Consider the following 19,341-nt stretch of genomic DNA (forward strand, 5'->3'; position numbering starts at 1 on the left):
CAGGAAAGGAGAGGTCACCCTGTTTGGAGTTTTCTATCGACCTCTGAATTGTTCCAGGGATGTATAGGAAAGAATAGCAAAGATGATTCTCAATAGGAGGGAGAGTAACAGGGTAGTTGTTATGGGGGCTTTAACTTCCCCAATATTGGCTGGGAATGCTATAGTTCAAGTAGTTTAAATGGGTCAGTTTTTATTCAATATGTACAGGAGGGTTTTCTGACACAGTATGTAGACAGGCCAACAAGGGGCAATGCCATATTGGATTTGGTACTGGCCAGGTGTTAGATTTGGAGGTAGGTGAGCACTTTGACAATAGTGACCATAATTCAGTTATGTTTACATTAGCAATGGGCAGGAATAAGTATATAATGCAGGGAAAGAGGTATAACTGGGAGAAAGGCAATTATGATGTGATTAGGCAAGATTTAGGATTCATAGGATGGGGAAGGAAACTGCAGGGGATGGACACACTTGAAATGTGGAGCTTATTCAAAGAACAGCACCTGCGGGTCCTTGATAAGTATATACCTGTCAGGCAGGGAGGTAGTTATCGAGAGAGGGAGCCATGGTTTACTAAAGAAGTTGAAGCTCTTGTCAACTGAAAGAAAAAGGCTTATGTGAGGATGAGGAATGAAGGCTCAGTTAGGAGGCTTTGAGAGTTATAAGTTAGCCAGAACTGATCTAAAGGGAGAGCTAAGAAGAGCCAGGAAGGGACATGAGACGTTGTTGGTGGATATGATCAAGGAAAACCCTGAGGCCTTCTATAGGTATATCAGAAATAAAAGAATGACTAGAGTAAGACTAAGGCCAATCAAAGATAGTAATGGGAAGTTGTGTGTGGAATCTGAGGACATAGGAAAAATGCTTAATGAATCCTTTTCGTCATTGTTCACATTGGAAAAGGACAATGTTAGTGAGAATATAGAGATCTAGGCTACTAGATTAAATGGGATTGCTGTTGACAATGAGGAGGTTTTAGTAACTTTGGAAGATCTGAAAATAGGTAAAACCCCTGGGCCAGATAGGATTTATTCTCAGATTCTCTGGGAAGCCAGGGAGGAGATCGCAGAACCTTTGGTTTTGATCTTTGAGTCATCATTGTCAACAGGAGGAGTACCAGAAGACTGGAGGATAGCGAGTTGGAACAACCCTGGTAATTATAGGCCAGCTTTACTTCGGTTGTGGGTAAGGTGTTGGAAAAGGTTAGAAGAGATAGGATTTATAATCATCTGGGAAGGAATACTTTGATTAGGGATAGTCAACACGGTTTTGTAAAGGGTAGGCTGTGTCTAATGAACCTTATTGAGTTCTTTGACAAGGTAACAAAACATGTGGTAAAGGTAAAGCAGTTAATGTGATGTATATAGACTTTCAGTAAGGTGTTTGATAAGGTTCCACACAGTAGGCTACTGCAAAAAGTACGGAGTTTCAGGATTGAAGGTGATTTAGTGAATTGGATCAGAAATTGGCTAGCTAAAAGAAGAAAGAGAGTGGTGGTTGATGGGAAATGTTCAGCCTGGAGTTCAGTTACCAGTGGTGTGCCACAAGATTCTTTGTTGGGGCCACTGTTGTTTGTCATTTTTATAAATGATCTGGATGTGGGCATAGAAGGATGGATTAGTAAATTTATGATGACACTAAGATAGACAGAGTTGTGGATAGTGACGAAGGATGGTATGGATTACAGAAGGACATAGAGAAGATGCTGAGTTGGGTTGAGAAATGACAAATGGAGTTTAATGCGGAAAAGTGTGAGGTAGTTCACTTTGGAAGAAATAACAGGAATGCAGAGTACTGGGCTAATGGTAAAGTTCTTGGCAGTGTGGATGAACAGAGAGATCTCGGTGTCCAGGCGCATAAATCCCTGAAAGTTGCCAGCCAGGTTGATAGGATTGTTCAGAAGGCATATGGTGTGTTGGTGTTTATTGGTAGGGGGGATTGAGTTTCAGAGCCACGAAGTCATGCTTCAGCTGTACAAGACACTGGTAAGGCCGCACCTGGAATATTGTGTGCAGTTCAGGTAACAGCATTATAGGAAGGATGGGGAAGCTTTGGGAAAAGGTTCAGCAGAGATTTACGAGCATGTTGCCTAGTGTGGAAGGAATGTCTTACGAGGAAAGGTTGAGGAAACTGAGGCTATTTTTGTTGGAGAGAAGATTGAGAGGTGACTTATACAAGGTGTAAAGATAATCAGGGGATTAGATAGGGTGGACAGTGAGAACCTTTTTCCTCAGACAATGAAGGCTAACATGAGGTACATAGCTTTAAATTAAGGGATGATAGATTTAGGACAGATATCAGGGGTAGTTTCTTTATTCAGGGAGTAGTAGGAGCATGGAATGGACTGCCTGTAACAGTCGTAAACTCACCAATGTTAAGGGCATTTAAATGGGCATTGGACATACATATGGATAATAATGGTACTATGTAGTTTAAATGGGCATCTGATTAATTTCACAGGGTGGTGCAAAATCGAGGGCCAAAGGGCCTGTATTGCGTTATGACATTCTATATTCTATGTTCAAAGACAGCAATCCCCTCTCTGCATAAAATTCATAAACTGGTAGATTATAAATTAATCAAAATCCATAGATTATTAAAAAAAATCAGTTCATCCCATTCCTGCACTGATCCTTGATTTGCTTCTTGGGTCACCTTGCAAATACAATGCAAATATTAAAGTATATGGTATCAATCCTATGGCATCAATATTTGTATGCCTCCATGAGCTTCAAATTGATGTACTTGAAATGCATTTTCTACATTTTTTCTTTCTGGGAAGATCAAGCAATTTTAGATAAAATGTGCTTGTATTGAGAAACCTTTTCTCACTTCTTTTAATCTTGTTGAAATTGATTTTCATTGTTGCCTTCAAAACATGCAGCTTGATTTTCTAACATCAAACAAAAATCCTCTTCCATTGATTCCCTCAGAACATGGTGACTGCTTGCAAGGATGCCATTTCTTCAGTTGATGTGGGGTTTTTTAATCTCAAATAGTTGTAGCCCATGTAATGAAGGTGATGTTCAGTAGAGTATTCTGGGATTTTGTCCCAGAAATAGTGAAGAAGTGGTGATATATGTTCAAGTGATGAATTGGTGGGAAACTCCTAAAAATGTTGTTTCCATTTTTTAGTACTTTCTGGTCTTTTAGAGGTCAGAGGTTGGGGGATGTTATTGGGGAAGTCATAGAGAGTTGTTGTAGTGAATCCTATAAGGACTGCGAATGTTCTATGTGGGAAGCAGAACCCTGGAGCAACCTTGCAATGATGTCTCAGAGTTGCACTTCACTCAGTATAAATAGAGCAGTGTGTGTGGTATTAGGACAGTGTGGAAGACTACAGTATAACATGACTAAGACTACATAAGACTACAGTATAACATGGACAGATGAAAAATTATTGGACCCTTACAGTGTGGAAGCAGGCCATTCTGCCCACATTGATCCTCCAAAGAACATCCCACCCAATAACTCTTCATTTTCCATGGCCAATCCACCTAACCTGCACAACTTTTGGACTGTGGGAGGAAAGTGTGCTACACAGGGAAAGCATGCAACTCCACACAGCCAGTTACTCTCGGCTGGGAATGAACCTGGACCCTAGGTACTGTGAGGCAGCAGTGCTACCCACTAAGCCACCATGCTGATTGACTGGCCTTTACCTAATGTACCGATGTGGTCAGTAGTTGGTATATCTATGATCACTTTGTATAGCAGTGAATAGTGCTCATGTACAATTAAGAGTTTTACTTTGAAAAACCTGAACCTAAATATGATTTTGACTTTGCCTTCTCGTTGATCAGTATTGAACCCAAAATCATAGCATGGCATCAAACCACATAATACAAAGTAACAGCAATACACTTCCTAGGAAATTCTGGAAGTGGTGAAAATCTCAGATAGTTTTGAGAAATAAAAGACGTTTTTTTCAAGAAATTGTCAGTATAGCATTAAAACAAGCCAAAAGCCAGAAAAACACCACAGAGCTGAACAGCTACAGTGGAGGAAACATTTTTGAAGAGAGAGCTCCTCCAAGGAAGCTATTGTAATTCTCAAAAAAAAAGCCTTTCATACTCAGTAATAGCTGAAGCAAACATCTAAAAAAAACAGTGAGAGCTATAAAAGCCCATGAAGCAGGAAAGGAGCAAATATGAATCAAGTGATGGCAAAAAGAAGCCAATTACTGGACCCATCCACCAGATTCAATCCTCCAAGGAAAGGAACAAACCCAAAAGTCAAGGCTAAAAGGACACAGTTATGACTTCCAACGAGTGAACACATTTCTGAACGATTTACTTGATGAGAAAGTTATCGACAAGTAAACTAACTCTTTGGGTAATAGCTTAAAGAAAATTTATTCAGAAAGAAATTAAAGAATTCAGATTCTAATTGTGCTTGGAAATATCAAAACCTAACAAGGGAAGTTAATGACATCTTTATTGTTTCAACAGTTTGAATTATGAATTCCATCTACAAAGCAGTTTTACCAATTTTATTAATCAGAATAGGAAAAATTGGGAAAAGAATAAAAGCTAATTGGATCAAGTGATGTTGAATTTTGACAAAAATATATGCCTCAAATGCAGAAGAAAACAATGTTGCCAACAATTTTACCTTTGTTACCATCAAAAATCATTGCATCTTATTGAGTAAAGCCGCTTTGGGAAATTTATACCCGTAGGTTCTTGGGAACTTGTTTAACAATTTTGGCAAAGTAATATATTGATTCATTTCTACATAGACAACATATTGATAAAGAAAGAAATGAACTTTACTTTGAAAAAAGCAGTTTAATCTACAGCAACAATCTTTGCCACTGAAAGGGTTCAACAACCTTACTCAGCTGCATACATAACAAGGTAACAATATGTGTATAGTACAAGGAGGTCAGAATTCAGCAATATTTCTCCAAATTAAGAAAATAGTCAACAAACCTCATGTGTCTATCAACAATCAACCATTGCAACAAAATTCACTGATGAAAGTCTTTTTATCGGAACAAATTCAAGACATCAAATCAATTTGAGAGATCAACAAGTTCACAACATGAAATGCACAATTCTTAAGATCTTAGAAAACTTCAGTTTTGAAAACTAAATCAAATGCTGAACAGGTTTGCACACTTCCTACTGCAGCAGAAGTACATTAGATCAAATGTTACACAGACAGCAGATTAATATGAAAAGAGTTACATTTGACAACCTAATATTCCACATCGAGAGCAAAGGAGACACTGGTGAGATTATGCTTCAGTAGCAGTTATCAAATTTCAAAAGAGCCTGTCAGTATCATCATTAATAATCTGTACTGTTATGGGCCAGACTAGACCCCCTTAAAATACTTTATGAATGTAGCTGAGACCCTAGCTTTTTTTTAGTTTTAAAGTCAAATGTGAAGTGCCTACTCCACATGCAATGCGACTTGACAAACAACTTGACATTAAACAAAACAAAATTTATTTAAACACTGTAATTAAAATACAACCTAAATAAGAGGAGTTTTGAATTACTTTACTGGAAAACCTAACAAAATAATAGATACAGTAGCTTTACTAATTAACTATTCTAATACAGGAACATCCCATAAACATACCCCTTGGTAAAAAGGAAAATTTAGACACAGATTGTCACATGCATTTCTCAATCCAGGAGGGAAACAAACAAGAGAAAAATTCAGAAAGAGTAGCAGTCAGGAGACATTCACTGAAGCTCCCAACTCTATTGATACTCCAACAGCTTCTGCTTAAAGCTAAAACCCAGAAATCCTGATCTGTGACAGCTGACCACACCCATTCAGACTGTTAAAAAAATGCCGAGGTGTCACAAGCTGTTTACTCAAGTGGTCTTACCAACCAGCGCTGCACTTTTGTCTTACAAGTTCTCTTCAAAAACAGCCAGACAAAATGACTTCTTCAAGCCAAAGCATCATCACCGTGCGTACTATCTGAGCCATGCAACTATTACAACAAGAGTTCATTTGTAGAAGAAATGTCATTGGCCTCTTAGATAATCAATCACTGAATTATTTCAATCAAAAGTGGATTCCACTCTAGAACAAATACTCTAAATTACAGAGTCTAGAAAATTAATCAGAAATATTATACAGAAAAGGTTCCAATGAATGCACAACATTCCACAGAATACATTGACTCGAGTCATAGAGATGTACAGCACAAAAACGCACCCTTCGGTCCAACTCATCCACACCGTCCAGATATCCTAAATTAATCCAGTCCCATTTGGTCCAAACCCCTTCCTAATCATGTACCCATCCAAATATCTTTTAAATGTCGTAATTGTACCAGCCTCCATCACATCCTCTGGCAGCTCATTCCACACCCGCACCACCCTCTGCATGAGAACGTTGCCCCTTAGGTCCCTTTTAAATCTTTCTCCTTTCACTTTAAATCTGTGCCCTGTAGATTTGAACTCCCCCACCCCAGCGAAAAGACCTTGTCTGTTTACTCTATCCATGCCCCTCATGATTTTATAAACATCTGTAAAAAGAACAAAGAAAATTTACAGCCCAGGAACAGGCCCTTCGGCCCTTCATGCCTGAGCCGATTCAAATGTACTGTTTAAACCTGTCGGTCAATTCCTAAGCATCTGTATCTCTCTGCTCCCCACCTACTCATGCATCTGTCCAGACGCATCTTAAATGAATCTACCATGCATGTAAGATCACCCCTCAGTGTCTGACACTCCAGGGAAAACAGGCCCAGCCTATTTAGCCTCTCCCTATAGCTCAAACCCTGGCAACATCCTTGTAAATCTTTTCTGAACCCTTTCAAGTTTCGCAACATCCTTCCTGTCATCGACTACTTAAACTACAATGAGCTGTCTGACCAGAGGAAACAGATCTTGCATATGAATAGCATACCAAACATGAGAGCATCAACACAAAATCCTGCGCAAAATTATGCTACACTATCTTCAGGGGTGATTCTAAAGCTTCTTGTTAAAACTATCGGGCATTCCACCAACAATGTACTCATTATAACAAAACAGGTCACCTCGCAACAGTCTGAGGAAGATACCAAATCAAATTGTTCCCAACTCAATGCATTCATTCATGTCCTGGGAACATACATCATCAACACAGCAAGGGAACATGCTTCACATGAAGAACAGCCACGCAGGAAGGGACTATGTCATTCCTTCCTAGCAAATGATTAATTGTATCCAACGCCAGTAATGGGGTGCAAGATCTGTAACCACCTCACAATTGTCATTCCCTCCTGAAACTACATCACCCCAAATTCCTTCAGTCAGATCAATTCAGTCTCTGATCTAATGGAAACTAGCAGAGAACAAATAAGATCAACAACTTTACATCAAGTGTTTCCATTTCTGATCGTAGATCATGTCCAAAACTCAGGCAAGGGTAGGAAGCATAAGGAAAATAAAAGTCCAGTAAATGTTATAAAAAGAATCGATCAAAGTAACTCATTTGAGAATGCATAGAATTATTCATCAATGTTTATGACAAAGGACAAAACGTGGGGTAAGGATGCTGTGTAAGGATCCTGAGGCAGCCTTGTGATGATGTTAAAAAGCTGCACATCACTGAGTATAAATAGCACAAGGTGAGTACTGCTAGAACAGTCTGGAGTTATTTCCCAGACCAGATTGCAACATGGACATGAGCACATGAAGATGTCCTTATCTAATGTAACTATAGGTCAGTGTCTAGTATATCTATGATTATCTTGTACAGAAGAATTTATGTATGAAAGAAAGCATTCCTTTGAAGTCTTAGACTGAAGACAGTCCTAGCTTTTGCCTTCTCCCTAACCAGTCTGCCCAATCCAAACTCGTAATGTGACATCAAACTGCATCCAGCCACAGAGCATTGGTGGCATTTGTAATCTTCTCATTTTGAATACTGAAATGAAGAATTAGAGAAACTGTGGAAGATTAATTGATAAACAACAATTCCAATGAAGAAGCAGAAAGGAGAGTTCTGTTGTGTGACTGCGTGGGGAAGCATGTTTTGAGTTTATTGGTATTGAGCACAGTGGGTGCTCATGTTCAACTCTTATCCCTTCTTCATGTTCTACTTTCTGCTGCATTTCCTCTAATGCCTTTTGGCTGTTGCTCAGCTTCTCAGATGACATTTGGCAACTGTTCTGACTTTTGCATTCACCTGAGGTGTTTGACTACAGTTTTGTAGCACCCAGCACTGAGTGAAGCAACTGACTCCAGTACATTGAGTGGGGTCAATATTCTTGGCTGTCACTAGTTGGGAATCAACTTCCTGCTAAATGTCTATTAGCAGAAGGTGCTGTATTGCCGTTTTGGAGCCTTTGCACTTTTAACCTCAAAGCAAAATTTAAAAATGAATTCAATTGATTTTAACATGAAATCTGATCTATATTTCCTTGAGTACTTTGTTTAGTTAACGAGCAAGCACTGTGGATATTATAGAACCCTAACTGGGAAAGTAGAACTGGAGTCAATTTGATTAATGCTTCGGTGAGCTTTAAATTATAAGAATCAATTATGTCACTTGGATTAAAACATCATTAATCTATAATAGTTGATTAATTATAATTTTAATGAATTGTTTAAAGGTCATTGGAGTGAAAATATAATTTTAGCTTCTAAATTTTAATCAGCAGATTTTCAGACTTTGGTAAAATGTCATGTTTTTTGTCTATTTGAACCATTTTTGATTCACTTCGTCTCGAGTCATTCTTAATCCATCTTGTGATTGTACGTATTTTAATGCAGCTTCGTATCTTGCAGCTAAATTATCATTAGACAGTTGAGACAAGGTTCCTTCCATTCATATCATGCACAGTAAGTGCTCAGACTGTTTCAGATGTGCTCTTCCAGTCTCTCCATGTGATTTCTCAAGTCTGTGTCTCCTGTGTTGCAGGTGTTCTTTGGTTGTCGGTCATCTCTGAAGTTTTATATATCGTGCTTTTAGTTGTTGGTTTCAGCCTGATGTGTCTCGAGCTCTTTCACTCAAGTAATGTGATAGACGGCCTCAAACTGAATGCATTTGCTGCTGTCTTCACTGTTCTTTCAGGTACGTACAATTTCAGTTCCTACAAACTGACTTGCAACTAAAGCCTGTAGCCCTCTGCTGATAGTGCATTCTGTCAGAAATGTCAAAGGTGCAGGAATATTGCAGATGCAAGCTACTGATAAGTCTTTCCAAATTGTTTCTGGAATAAAGGAATGCTTAAGTGTTAACAAACTGCAATGATCACATTCTGGGCACTGAATGTTGAGTACATAACCCACAGTGTAGCAATACCATATTGCATTAATTCCATGAGTGTGAAAAGCCATAATTTACGAGTTGGCTGTGATGCTGTTTTATTACTGTCGATGTCTGTGATTTGTGCCAAAGCAATTTTTAAAACCCAGTGGAACACTGGGATATGCAGCTTGAAGAATGAAGTACAAGTCTCTGCAGGGCTTTCCAAGCAGTCTGTCATTTATATAAACGATCATGTTCAATTTTGGTGTTAAACCTCAAAATACACAAGGATTACCAAGAATCTGAAATAGAATGACAAGCTCCAACTCAAGGATGAGATATGGCAAAAAGTTAGAAGAACCGAGGGGGCAATTTATCCTGACCCAGCACTGGGTCGTGCATACAGAGTTTCTGGGATAGGATCTTAAGCACCTGCCCACTCACAAGTAAAGGGTGAAGTGACCCAAGACAGTCTATGTGTCAGCTAATTTTGCTAATTAGGAACGTAACGCCCCTTTGAGGTCTTCGCTGAAAAATGCACCACAACCCACCGTCACAAGTGGACCTCAAGGGAGCTCAGTGAGTGAATTTAGGCAACTAGGGATATGCTGTAAATACTGAAAAAGCCAGAGATTTATCCCACAAATTCCTTTTTAATACTTACGATCCAAGTTCAAGTAAACTAGCAGTTAAATGCTTGGTTTAAAATGGTTAAATATTAGTTTATTACAAGTTGTTACTGATGACTCCGTAGGAATAAAGTGATATAGTTATTAACAAGAAACTGAGACAAGCTTAAAACAAGTGCAAATCAGACTAAACAAATACTTCAGAAGAAGAATCCCAAACGTTTTTTATGAATTGCCATTGGGGCCCATTGCTTGTGTTCCCTATTGCTAAAGCAGAAAGGTTAACATTTGAAGTCAGATTCAGCAGTTGTGATGGTTTCTGCAGTTGAATGTTCGATGTGTTCATTTACATGTAGGCTCAACAGCTCACCAGATTCTGGGAGTGCTGGCTCTGGCCCTGCAGTGCTACAACAAACCTCCAGCTGTTACAAGATGCCTCTCTCTTTCTCATCCCCTCTGTGGAGAGAAGTCTTTCTTCTGGATGGTTTAATATGGAATCTCTCTTTGTCTAGACAGCTTGCCTTTTTCAGGCATGAAAAGCTGGCACAATAAGAAGTCCACTGTTACCAGGGGATCTATGCAAGGACCTAAGTCAGGCTTCATATAAGGAATTTGCTTTTGAGACACAATTCATCTTCTGCCTGTGGTTCTTAACTTTCAAACAGCTCAATGTGTAACTAGATTCTCACAATGAGTTGTGAGGGACTTTTTTTTTAATTTCTGGACTAGACTTGTTATATTTCCTAGCGTTTTTCTCTGTAATCTATGTAGAACCTGTATAATCAGATGATTTGAAATAGTTACTTTTCAGCTTCTTTTGTCTAGTTGCAGTCAAATTAACTTTTCATTTAAGAAATGTCGCAACCTCTTGCGTTGTTTTTCTAAGTATTACCGGTCCATAATTATGCAGTCATGACACTACTGGAGTTATGTGCATGATCTGTTTAGCTTTTACAGGTTGGTATATCCAGTAGCCCCTAAAAACTTCTGGCAAATATCTTTCTTGCAATTGCTGGCATGGTGTGTTCCTCCTGCTCAAAGTGTGCAATTATCCATGAAACAATAAATGTGCAAACCTTTGATTTTATTCCCTTGACACTCCCCTTGAGAGCTTCCCCCCATCCCTACATTCCACTCCCCACTCCCCAAACCTTGCGCTTTAAGGGGGTAAGGAGTGCACCTCTTTCAGAGTGAGAAGGTGCAATTGCTCGCGCCCTTAATTCTGATGTCTCAAAGTACCCTTTACCATTAGCACTGCAGAATCACAGTGCAAAGCATTGGGGGAGTGGGTGACACGGTAGCACTGCTGCCTCATGGCACCAGGGACCTGGGTTCAATTGGCCTTGGATGATAGTCAGTGTGGAACTTGCACATTCTCCCAGTGTCTGCTTAAGTTTCCTCCAAGTGCTCTGGCTTCCTCCCAAAGAGTTAGGGAAGTTTGGCCACAGTAAATTGCCAATTGTGTCCAGGGATGTGCAGGCTAGGTGGATTAGGCATGCAAATGCAGGGTAGGGATTGGGTGGGATGTTCTTCAGAGGGTTGGTGTGGACTCAGTGGGCCGAATGGCCACACCATTGGGATCCTGTGAGCTTCATTAAGAAGAAGTCAGTAAACTGTGGTCCAGATTTTAATGCCAGTCTAGATATGTGAACGGATGGCATTTGCTATTGCAGATATAAAGACCAAGATAATTTTAATCCCAGGGCATCATTAGGGTCAGGTGAATTGGCTATGATAAATTGCCCATAGTGTTAGGTGCATTAGTCAGGGGTAAATATAGGGTAGGGGAATGGGTCTGGGTGGGTTACTCTTCGGAGGGTCGGTGTGGACTTGTTGGGCTGAAGGGCCTGTTTCCATACTGTAGGGAATCCAATCTAATCTAATCTAATCATTAAAATCCCTTTGAAACAAGCTTTGTTGGTGTTTAATAAGGCATTGTAATATTGCCTTGAATCTATTTGCCAATAGTTAAGTCCAAATAAAACATCAGCAGCAATCTCTGCCTGCACATGAAGAAGACATTCAATAATAATAACAATAACAATTTGCATTAGCACTATTCATGCAGTTAAGTGTCCTCAGACGCAGTGTTTGCTGTAAAAATGAATATTAGAACACATATCCAAAGCTTGCTCAAATAAAGCAGATTGCAAGCAAGGAGAGGAAAGTTAGAGAAAGCAGAGAGGTGAGGAAAAGGAACTCCGAAACGTCCTGCTGAGATATTTGCAGGCTAGGCCGCTAATGGGCGGAACAATTAAGATCAGAAATCAGTGAATGGACAAATTTGGAAGAGTTCAGAAATCAGAAAGGTAGTGAGGCTAGAGGAGGTTAAAGGGAGAATGGGAGGTTATTTTTAAAACGATTTCATGGCTAAGCCAGAAGTTATTCCACCACCCTAATTGCTCTTCAGAAGAGCTGCCTTCTTCAACTGCTCCAGTTCCTGAGATGGAGATGTATCCACAATGCTGTCAGGGAGGGAGTGCCAAGATTTTAATCCAGCAATCATGAAAGGACAGTCATATATTTCCCAAATCAGAATGGTGACGGGCTTGGAGAGGAACTTGCAGGCAGTGGTGTTGCCATGTATCTACTGACCTTTGGCCTTTCAGGTTGTGGTTTGAAAGGTGCTGTTGAAGGGTCCTGTTGCAGTACACCCTGCTATCACCATGTGTCAGTGGTGTAGGGACTGACTGTTGAAGGTGGTGGCTCGGGAGCCAATAAAGTGGGCTGCTTTGTCTCAGACGGTGCCAAATTCCTTGGCTACAGATGGAATACCCTCATCCAGGAAAGGTGGAAGTATTCTATCACATTCTTGACCTGAGCATTGTAGATGGCAGATCGGCCCAGGGTGCACATAAGGTGATTTTTTTGTATAAGGCAAAGGTTCTGGCAGCATCTGTGGAGAGAAATCTGTGTTTCAGGTGGAGTGACCCTTCCTCCTGTTCTGAGGAAGGGTTTCTGTTTCTGTTTCTGCTTTACAGTAGCTGTAGTTCTTTTTGGTTTTTGATCTGATAGGTTTAATGTTGGGGGGTGGGAGGGGCTGCATTATTTCATTTCCTTTCAATTACATACCCTGTCAATTCTGCATTATTCTTTCTGATAATGCTTTAAATTTCATAAGATAATAAAATTGTAACTCTGCTTACTGGAGTCCTGCTTATCTTTTAGGAACTGGGGATCAAGAGAAGGCCATTCAGCCCTTGGTGCCTGCTCCACCATTGAATAGCTGATCTGTGGCCTATCTCCATATACCTGTCTTTGACCTACATCACTTAATCCCTTGAGCTAAACAGAAATGTAATGATCTCAAATTTGAAATTAAAAACTGATCCGGCATCCACTGTCATTTGTGGAAGAGAGCTCTAAGCACCTACCACCCTTTGTTTTGACTTGACGCTTTGTAGCCAGAATGATGGCTAATTTCTATTTGCAGCCAAAATAATGCTTTTCATTTTTCACAGGCAAAATTGCCACTATCCTACATTTCATGGGTGAGAATACAATGTTCATCTTCTTACACAGTGTACCGCACCCAGTAAGGGGGCAGCACGGTGGCTCAGTGGTTAGCATTGCTGCCTCACAGCACCAGGGACCCAGGTTTGATTTCACGTTAGCTGCGTGGACGTCGCATATCCTTTCCTCCGGGCGCTCCGGTTTCCTCCCACAGTCAAAGATGTGCAGATTAGGTGGATCGGCCGTGCTAAATTGCCCATAGCGACCAGGGATAGGTGGGTGAGCCATGGGAAATGCAGAGTTACAGGCTAAAATCCTCTTCGGGGATGCTGTGGACCCGATGGGCTGAATAACCTGATTCCAAACCGTAGGGATTCTGAGTTTTTTTTCAGTCATGTTTTTAATGTTGCAGCTTTAATAAATTTTCCTGCCTAAATTATATTTTAAGTTTTTGATTTCCCTTTTGTTATGAATAGGTGAAGAGTGACGAATTGGTTCCTTTGTTTCTGACACCGACACAGCAGAAATTTTATTCCTTATTTTATTCTTATTAGTGTGCGGCTATTACCAGACTTAAATGTAATTTTAAATTAAAATGTCATACTAGCTCAAAATTAAGGAGTCTATTACAACGTTTTCCTTGGTGAAAGAAAGAGGAATGTTATTGCTTAATAAGCATGAGAAAAGTAATAGGATGCAAAATTATACACTCAAATGCAAAAATAAATTTTAAAATGAGGATAATGTCTAGTAAGAAAAGGAAGATAAAAGAAGATTAAAAGTTCTTCGAGTCCTTTGAGGTGTTTGGTTTGAACCTGAGACCCTGGTTGTCTAACTGATGTCTTTGATCCTCAGCAGTTCCAAATGTTGCAGATATCTTTGAGCTTTCAGTGCAGGAATGCTTCCGCAATTTGCTTTATTACCTTTCAGTCCTTTTGCAGACTCTGAGAGAAAAACAAGGAGAGAGAATCAAGTCCCTCCTCCCTACCTTTTATCTTAGCCTGCTTGGCACACCCTCCTCATTTCTGAAGAAGGGCTTATGCCCGAAACGTCGATTCTCCTGTTCCTTTGATGCTGCCTGACCTGCTGCGCTTTTCCAGCAACACATTTTTAAGCTCTGATCTCCACCATCTGCAGTCCTCACTTTCTCCAAGGAGAGAGAATAACCCAGTTCAGCTGTTATAAGTACATTTTTCTCTCTTTGCTGCTCTGTCGTAGAGTCTTAAAGATGGACAGGATGGAAACAGACCCTTCGATCCAACTTGTCCATGCTGACCAAATATCGCAACCTAATCTAATCCCATTTGTCAGCACCTGGCCCATATCCCTCTAAACCCTCCCTATTCATATATCTATCCAGATGCCTTTTAAATGTTGTAATTGTACCAGCCTCCATCACTTCCTCTGGCAGTTCCTCCCATACACACACCACCCTCTGCATAAAAAAGTTGCCCCTTAGGTCCCTTTTAAACCTTTCCTCTCTCACCCTAAACCTATGCCCTCTAGTTCTGGACTCCCCCACCCCAGGGAAAAGACCTTGCCTATTTACCCTATCCATGCCCCTCATGATTTTATAAACCTGTATAAGGTCACTCCTCAGTCTCAGGGAAAACAGCCCCAGCCTATTCAGTCTCTCCCTATAGCTCAAATCCTCCAACCCATTGTCTTTGGTTCTTTTGCAAATCACCTTAAATTCCATGAGCTCTGATTTTTTTTTCATTCTTCAGTCATTGGATGATTTCCTTATCTATACCATTCATGGGGTTACCAAGGCAACCACACATCGGCTTGCATCAGCCTCTCTCTGTAGCTCAAAACTTCCAACCCTGGCAACATCCTTGTAAATCTTTTTGACACCCTTTCAAGTTTAACAACACCTTTCCCATGCATCAATGTAACTACTTGGAATATAGTTCACTTGTGTATTCCTCTCTGGCTTCATTGTTTATTCCCAAAATTTGATTGGATTTGGATGAGTTGCAGGTGAGTCTTCATTCCCTGAAGTGAAACATATCCAGAAAGGTATAAGTCAAATGAAAGATACAGGTTTGAGTGACAATATCTTTTGATAATTGTGACAATTTCTGATTCTTATTTATTGATGGCCTCAGGATTGGGTCCCTGTATTTCCCATGGCTAATCCTGGACACTATGGGCAATTTAGCATGGCAAGTCCAACCTTCCCTACATATCGCTGGACATTATGGGGTAGTTTAGCATGGCCAATCTACCTAACCTGCACACCTTTCACCTATAGGAGGATACTGGAGGAAATGCACGCAGACATGAGGATATACAAACTCCACACAGACAGTCACCTGAGGCTGGAATTGAACCCGAGTCACTGGGCACTGTGAGGCAGCAGTGCTAACCACTGAGCCACCGTGTTGTCCCGTGTATGTGTGGAACCAAACAAGACCAGCCAATGGTTGGGGTCAATTGCAACCATCGATCCTCCTTTCTAGATACTTTCTAATCATCCTGCTCAGAGATGCACCTCTGGAGCAGGTGGGACTTGAGCCCAGGCCTTCTGGCTCATAGAAGGTAGTTGTAGGAACACTACCACTGCTCCACAAGAACCTTCGAAGCTTCCATTCTATATTCTACCTAAGGATTCACCTTAACAAGATATAGTCTATTGCATAATGGTCATAGATATAAATTATACTAGCTAGTTAGACATCAGATTGTCAGGAGATACTAATGGTATTTCTGTCCCAATAAGGATCTCAAGCCTTTTCCTTTTCAAGGTTGAATGATGTCATCAGATTGGGTGGCAGTCTCCAAAATTAAGAGCGTGTTGCTGGAAAAGCACAGCAGGTCAGGCAGCATCCGAGGAGCAGGAAAATCAAAGTTTCGGGCCGGGGCCTTCCTGATGAAGGGCTTGAGCCCGAAACGTCGATTTTCCTGATTCTCAGATGCTGCCTGACCTGCTGTGCTTTTCCGGTGCCACACTCTCAACTCTGACCTCCAGCATCTGCAGTCCTCACTGTCTCCTATCTCCATAATTAATCCTACCTTAAGAACCATTATCTTATTCAATAAATCAACACGAATTCCGAGCCTTTGATTTGTTTAAAGAGCCGTACTATTTATATAGCTGGTCCAGTTCAGCTTTGGATTGTTGGTGTGGCTAAGTGACCGGGACCCGAAATTGGACATTCAAAATTGGACCTGACAGAAAATTGGCCAAACTAAATTTAACAGCAGCTATTGGCTGCAGGCAACAGTGGAACCAAGGTCAAAAAGGTCACAAAGGTTCAAGGACAACCACTTACAACCAGCCCGAGGATTGTGGATTGGAGAAGTATTGATCAGACTTTGTGGCACCTTGACTGTCTGAGAACATGCACTATACACCTCCCTGGCAGAGCAACGATGAAGGGTTTTGGTGTAATCCCATTGGATGTTTTGAACCCAGCTCATGAGTCTATTGGTCAAAGGCTAAAGAACATTCCGGTATGTCCGGGGTGAGGGGTATTAAAACCACACGTGGCAGCCATCCTTCAGTATAGATTTGCAGGAAGACCCCTGGCAGAAGACTGTGTAGCAACTCAAGAAGACTCAGGAGAAGATACGCCCCAAACTGTGAGCCCCAGGTTTATAGGAGAGAGCCAGCCCTAATGTCACAGAGGAGTGAGTATCTAATAACCCAGTTCAAGATCACTGTGGGTAATATCCTTTCTCAGATGGACAGAGCTAGATAGAAATTAAATATTGTGGGAATTTGGGAAATGCTCGCAAGGTTTTTTTATAAATAAAGAATATCTTGTTCATAAAATCAAGATGAATTGCAAATGAAATTTTATGTCCCTTTGTCTGGTAAGTGCACTTGGGTAAAGCGATTTTAATACATAAACTGGTCAGAGTGTCCAATGCCCAGACACCAATAGTAGCCCCAGGAAGTTCATAGTGCAGGATTCATAAATGATGCTGTCATTGAAAGTCAATCGCAGATGGTCAGAGTTCCATTTGTTTGAGATGGTCAATCACTAGCATTTTCATGGTGGGAATGTAACTCATCTCTTAGAGAGGGTTCCTGAAGAAGGGCTTATGCCCGAAATGTCGATTCCCCTGTTCCTTGGATGCTGCCTGAAATGCTGTACTTTTCCAGCACCACATTTTTCAGCTCTGATCTCCAGCATCTGCAGTCTTCACTTTCTCTTAGAGAGGGTTGTGGGGTTAGGGGAGGTTACAGAGATAGGGAGGGTTATGGGGTTAGGGGAGGTTACAGAGATAGAGAGGGGTGTGGGTTTAGGAGAGGTTACAGAGATAGGGAGGGGTGTGGGGTTAGGGGAGGTTACAGAGATAGGGAGGGTGTGGGGTTAGGAGAGGTTACAGAGATAGAGAGGGGTGTGGGGTTAGGGCAGGTTACAGAGATAGGGAGGCTTGTGTGGTTGGGGAGGTGACAGAGATAGGGAGGGGTGTGGGGTTTAGGGGAGGTTACAGAGATAGGGAGGGGAGTGTCGTTAGGGGAGGTTACAGAGATAGGGAGGGGAGTGTCGTTAGGGGAGGCGACAGAGATAGGGAGGGGTGTGTAGTTGGGGAGGTTACAGAGACAGGGAGGGGTGTTCGTTAGGGGAGGTTACCGAGATAGGGAGGGGTGTGGGGTTAGGGAAGGTTACAGATATAGGGAGGGGTGTGGGGTTAGGGGAGGGGACAGAGATGGGGTAGCGTGTGTCGTTAGGGGAGGTGACAGAGATAGGGAGGGGTGTGGGATTAGGGAAGGTTACAGAGATAGGGAGGGTTTTGGGGTTAGGGAAGGTTACAGAGATAGGGAGGGGTGTGGGGTTAGGGGTGGTTCCAGAGATAGGGAGGGCTGTGGGATTAGGGGAGGTGACAGAGATAGGGAGGGGTGTGGGGTTAGGGGAGGTTACTGAGATAGGGTGGGTTGTGGAGTTAGGAGAGGTTACAGAAATAGAGAGGGATGTGGGGTTGGGGAGGTGACAGAGATAGGGAGGCGTGTGTAGTTGGGGAGGTGATAGAGATAGGGAGGCGTGTGCGGTTAGGGGAGGTTACAGAGTTAGGGAGGGGTGTGGGGTTAGGGAAGGTTACAGAGATAGGGAGGGGTGTGGGGTTAGGGAAGGTTACAGAGTTAGGGAGGGGTGTGGGGTTAGGGGAGGGTACAGAGTTAGGGAGGGGTGTGCGGTTAGGGGAGGTTACAGAGTTAGGGAGGGGTGTTGGGTTAGGGGAGGTGACAGAGATAGAGAGGGCTGTGGGGTTAGGGGAGGCTACAGAAAAAGGGAGGGGTGTGGGGTCAGGGGATGTTACAAAGATAGGGAGGGTTCTGGGTTGGGGGAGGTTACATAGATGGGGGGGTGTGGTTAGGGGAGGATACAGAGATAGGGAGGGGTGTGTCATTAGAGGAGGTGAAAGAGATAGGGAGGGGTGTGGGGTTAGGGAAGGTGACAGAGTTGGAGAGGCGTGTGTAGTTGGGGACATGATAGATATAGGGAGGAGTTCGTCGTTAGGGGAGGTGACAGAGATAGGGAGGGGTGTGGGGTTAGGGAAGGTGACAGAGATAGGGAGGGGTGTGAAGATAGGGGCGGTTACAGAGATAGTGAGGGGTGTGCAGTTAGGGGAGGTTACAGAGTTAGGGAGGGGTGTGGGGTTAGGGGAGGTGACAGAGTTAGGGAGGGGTGTGCGGTTAGGGGAGGTGACAGAGTTAGGGAGGGGTGTGCGGTTAGGGGAGGTTACAGAGATAGGGATGGATGTGGCTTCGGGGAGGTTACAGAGATAGGGAGGGGTGTGGGGTTAGGGGAGGTTACCGAGATAGAGAGGGGTGTCGGTTAGGAGAGGTTACAGGGATAGAGAGGGCTGTGGGAAAGGGGAGGCTACAGAAAAAAGGAGGGGTGTGGGGTCGGGGATGTTACAAAGATAGGGAGGGTTGTGGGTTAGGGAAGGCTACAGAAAAAGGGAAGGGTGTGGGGTTAGGGGAGGTTACAAAGATAGGGTGGGTTGTTGGGTTAGGGGAGGTTACAGAAATAGGGAGAGGTGTTGGGGTTAAGGAAGGTTACATAGATAGGGAGGGGTGTGTGGTTAGGGGAGG

General features: G+C 42.1%; 1 protein-coding gene across 2 annotated transcripts in view; it reads left to right on the forward strand.

The window, feature by feature from the left end:
• Positions 1 to 19,341, forward strand: part of gsg1l (gsg1-like) — a 249,586-nt gene that overhangs the window by 177,302 nt on the left and 52,943 nt on the right. For both annotated transcript variants that reach the window (XM_072559405.1, XM_072559406.1), the window contains one exon: positions 8,881 to 9,033. In XM_072559405.1, the coding sequence (XP_072415506.1) occupies positions 8,881 to 9,033 (153 nt within the window). The remainder of the gene's footprint in view (positions 1 to 8,880; positions 9,034 to 19,341) is intronic.

The sequence above is a fragment of the Chiloscyllium punctatum genome, chromosome 40 (genome assembly GCF_047496795.1).
Source record: "Chiloscyllium punctatum isolate Juve2018m chromosome 40, sChiPun1.3, whole genome shotgun sequence".
NCBI classification, from domain to species: Eukaryota; Metazoa; Chordata; class Chondrichthyes; order Orectolobiformes; family Hemiscylliidae; genus Chiloscyllium; species Chiloscyllium punctatum.